The 3191-nt window shown below is 42.0% G+C and overlaps 1 protein-coding gene across 3 annotated transcripts in view; it reads right to left on the bottom strand.

The window, feature by feature from the left end:
* Positions 1-3191, bottom strand: part of si:dkey-117m1.4 (serine/arginine repetitive matrix protein 1) — a 19752-nt gene that overhangs the window by 13677 nt on the left and 2884 nt on the right. For all 3 annotated transcript variants that reach the window (XM_035660085.1, XM_035660087.1, XM_035660086.1), the window contains exons 2-4: positions 2320-2414; positions 1902-1983; positions 421-784 (exon numbers count right to left, since the gene is read on the bottom strand). In XM_035660085.1, the coding sequence (XP_035515978.1) occupies positions 421-784; positions 1902-1983; positions 2320-2414 (541 nt within the window). The remainder of the gene's footprint in view (positions 1-420; positions 785-1901; positions 1984-2319; positions 2415-3191) is intronic.

Here is a 3191-nt window from a genome sequence, read left to right as displayed (position 1 = left end):
AACAGTGTGTGAATACACATATGGCTGCCTATCTGAAGTCATCAGAGATTATGCACAGCCTGTGAATGTTCTACCTATGAGCACCAAGTAAAGGACAGACAGGTGAAGGAAACTGAAATAATAATCTGAGATAACATAGCTGGTTTTTGATTAGAAATTGAGTTCCAAGGGTGAGGTTAAAATTAAGTTTTGGTTCAGGTTAGGTTAAGAATTAAAAATAGGCTGTAAACCAAGACAAAGCATGAGAAGCTCTGCTCAATCTAAACATGATGTCCCATATTTGCATTGTGTTCTGTCTATTGAGGCTACTGTTGGTGGAGAGGACTGCTGCATCTTCATATTTTACCAATCATGTCTAGCCGAGTCAGGTTGTTGGCTCATATATGTGTAGTGTATGGATCTGTCATTCAAGGCACTGACCAGGTTCTCTCCCCACTCTGTCAGGCTGTAGTCCACAGTGATCTCCTCTCCCTTGGTGATGTCTCGGATGGCGATAACGACCAACCGCACCTGGCTGCCACAGTGGACCTCTCGGATGCGGCAGTTAGGCGAGGGAGGGAAGGAGCTGGCTGTCGGGGCTGGAGCAGAGGCTGTCGGGGCAGCCGGAGCCGTGGACGCTGCGGTCAGAGATGGGGCTTGAGCTGAAGTCGCCGGGGCAGGAGCAGGGACTGGTGTTGGGGTTGGGGCTGAGGAAGCAGCAGTAGCCGCACCCGGTGTAGAGGCTGAGCAGGAGCTGGTCTTGGATCCGGAGGAGACTTTGCCATGAGCTTGCTCTGATGGACCGCTGGGATGTAAAGGGAAGGGGTGGTTGAAAGTTAAAATCACTCACTTCATCAGACAACATGTGGTGATGTTGGTCTGTTTCTATTCTGCTCCAATGCTATTCTCTCTTCTTCTACATGCTGTGTATCAGTGATGCATTTTTAATTATCTGAACAATAGTTTGATTGACAGAAAATTAATCAAAATTAATCAACCTACAACTGTATTGTTCGTCATTTATCAAGCAAAAATTCATGTTCTTTCAATTTAGTGATTCTAGCTTTTCAGATTTGAGCATTTGTTTTTCTGTTTAAATCAACTGAATTGAATTTAAAATATCTGATTATTGTAGTGTCAGACAGACAAGCAATATGAGATCTTCTGGTATATTTGAGTTATTTTATCGATGAGTGATCAGTTTAAAAAAAGAACATTTCCTTATTTGCGTTTTTCTGTTCGGTTATATGATTTAATTCACTGATTGCATACTATATGCAGTTGGGTATTATGTCAGATGTACAGTTTATACTGATCCAGCTTTGCTCTTGCATCTTTTCCATGATTTGGCTGTTTGTGTGTGTCACAAATTGTAACAATAAAAGGTATATGAATACAAGTTACACAGTTGTAATTATGATGTTTTCTCATTGTACATTCTTCAAGCCGTAGGGTTCATTTCTTTGCGGTAGGGAAACCACTGGAGCTGGATGAGTGTAAAGCAAACAGTAAGAATACACAACTACAAGCTTATGCCAGTGCTTTAGGGCAGTAATTCTCAATCCTAGTCCTCACAGTGCTACTGTTCTTCTATCCTTACTGGCTAGTCAACTGCATTCTTCTGACATCTTGGGTATAAATCAGCCTGATTATATGGCTAAAATGAAAACCAACACGGTTGGCGAGTCCTGGGGACCGGGATTCAGAAGTGCTGCTCTCAGACAAAGTTGTCCTCGAGTGCTGCGTTAGGATCAGCAACCATTCATTCTTTTCTGAATTTAAAAGCTGAGCAAACGAAGCAGCCTTTAGACAGGCCTCCAGAAATCATTTAACCATTTATTGGCCAGGTCATTCTTGAAATATATAGTATATTTGTATATAGTATACACTATATACATATACACACACAAATGTACACTCACCAGTTGTGAGGAGCAGCATCTGTGCTGTAGAAAGGCCCATCCAGTGTGAGTCGTTTATTCTCTGCTGCTTCCTTACGATCACCTGAGAGCACAGCAACAGTCAGTATAAAAGGATTACATACAAGTATGCAATGACACACACACACACACACACACACACACAAGGTCATCACCCCATCTCCTGGAGCACATACACAGGTGCACATCGCAGCACATACATAGTAGGCAAGCACACATAAACACACACGTATAAAAGTAGGTCACACTCACTTGCACACGCTCCACCCCCATACCAATCACACAGCCACACAGACAGATGCACATGCACACACTCACACACCGAACACACACATACACACACAGTTGATGGCAGTGAGAATATAGCACGCTGATGTAACACTCGTACACAAACACACACCTGGGCTGAAGCTGTGTTCAGGCACGCTCTCGTCCTCAGTGTGTGTAACAAAGACTTTGACGGGTGTCCCTTTCCTTTTCCTTCCACAGCCGCGCCTGCAGAGAGCACACACAAACACACACAAGCAATTATCATTTAATCAATCGGCCTACTGGCCAAACTTCACATCAATCGGGTCAGAGAGTGATCAATAAGCTGATGGCCTCCTAATGGATCAATACAAACTGTGTTTAGCCTTCCCATATGAGCCAAAAAACCCTACTGAAACAAAGACACAGCAGCTAGACAATGATTATTTCAGTTGCTCTTAGTATGTATGACTGGAACATGAGTAAATGGTTTTAGATTTAGACGATCTGCACTGACTGAGCGGGAGGAAGTGAGTTCAGTCCAAGCAAAACTCTTGAACATACTGTTTCTGAAACTTTGCCATCTTTCTTCACACACCAGGTTCCAAAATCAAAAACAGCTCAGGGCAAAAGTGCATTTGAATGTTCTAAAAATGTTTCATTCAGAGGCTCAATCTTATTAATTAGGACTACCCTCTCTTGCATTTCAACCTATTCACGTTTATTTTACTGAGCTGTCAATTATCTGTATGTCAGTGTGAACACAGTGCCCTGTGAGCCACCGTATGACAAATCTCTTCTGTGCATTCTCAACCCTTAACCCTAAAATTAAATGTAAGCAATTATTTCCCTTTTTTTTTTAAATAAAAGCAAATGTGTGTGCAGTTGCCACACAGCACAAAAGAAATATTAAACCTCACCCAAACTGCATCAAAAATTATATAACAACCGGTATCATATATACAAGGTTGGATATCATTTCGGATTTTTGATACTAGTGCTATAAGATTATTGTGTTTTAGC

Source organism: Morone saxatilis, unplaced genomic scaffold, assembly GCF_004916995.1.
Source record: "Morone saxatilis isolate NCDOM2014 unplaced genomic scaffold, NCSU_SB_2.0 Contig17, whole genome shotgun sequence".
Lineage (NCBI taxonomy): Eukaryota > Metazoa > Chordata > Actinopteri > Moronidae > Morone > Morone saxatilis.
The sequence above is the reverse complement of the archived record's forward strand: the minus strand, read 5'-3'. Positions and strand labels throughout refer to the sequence as shown.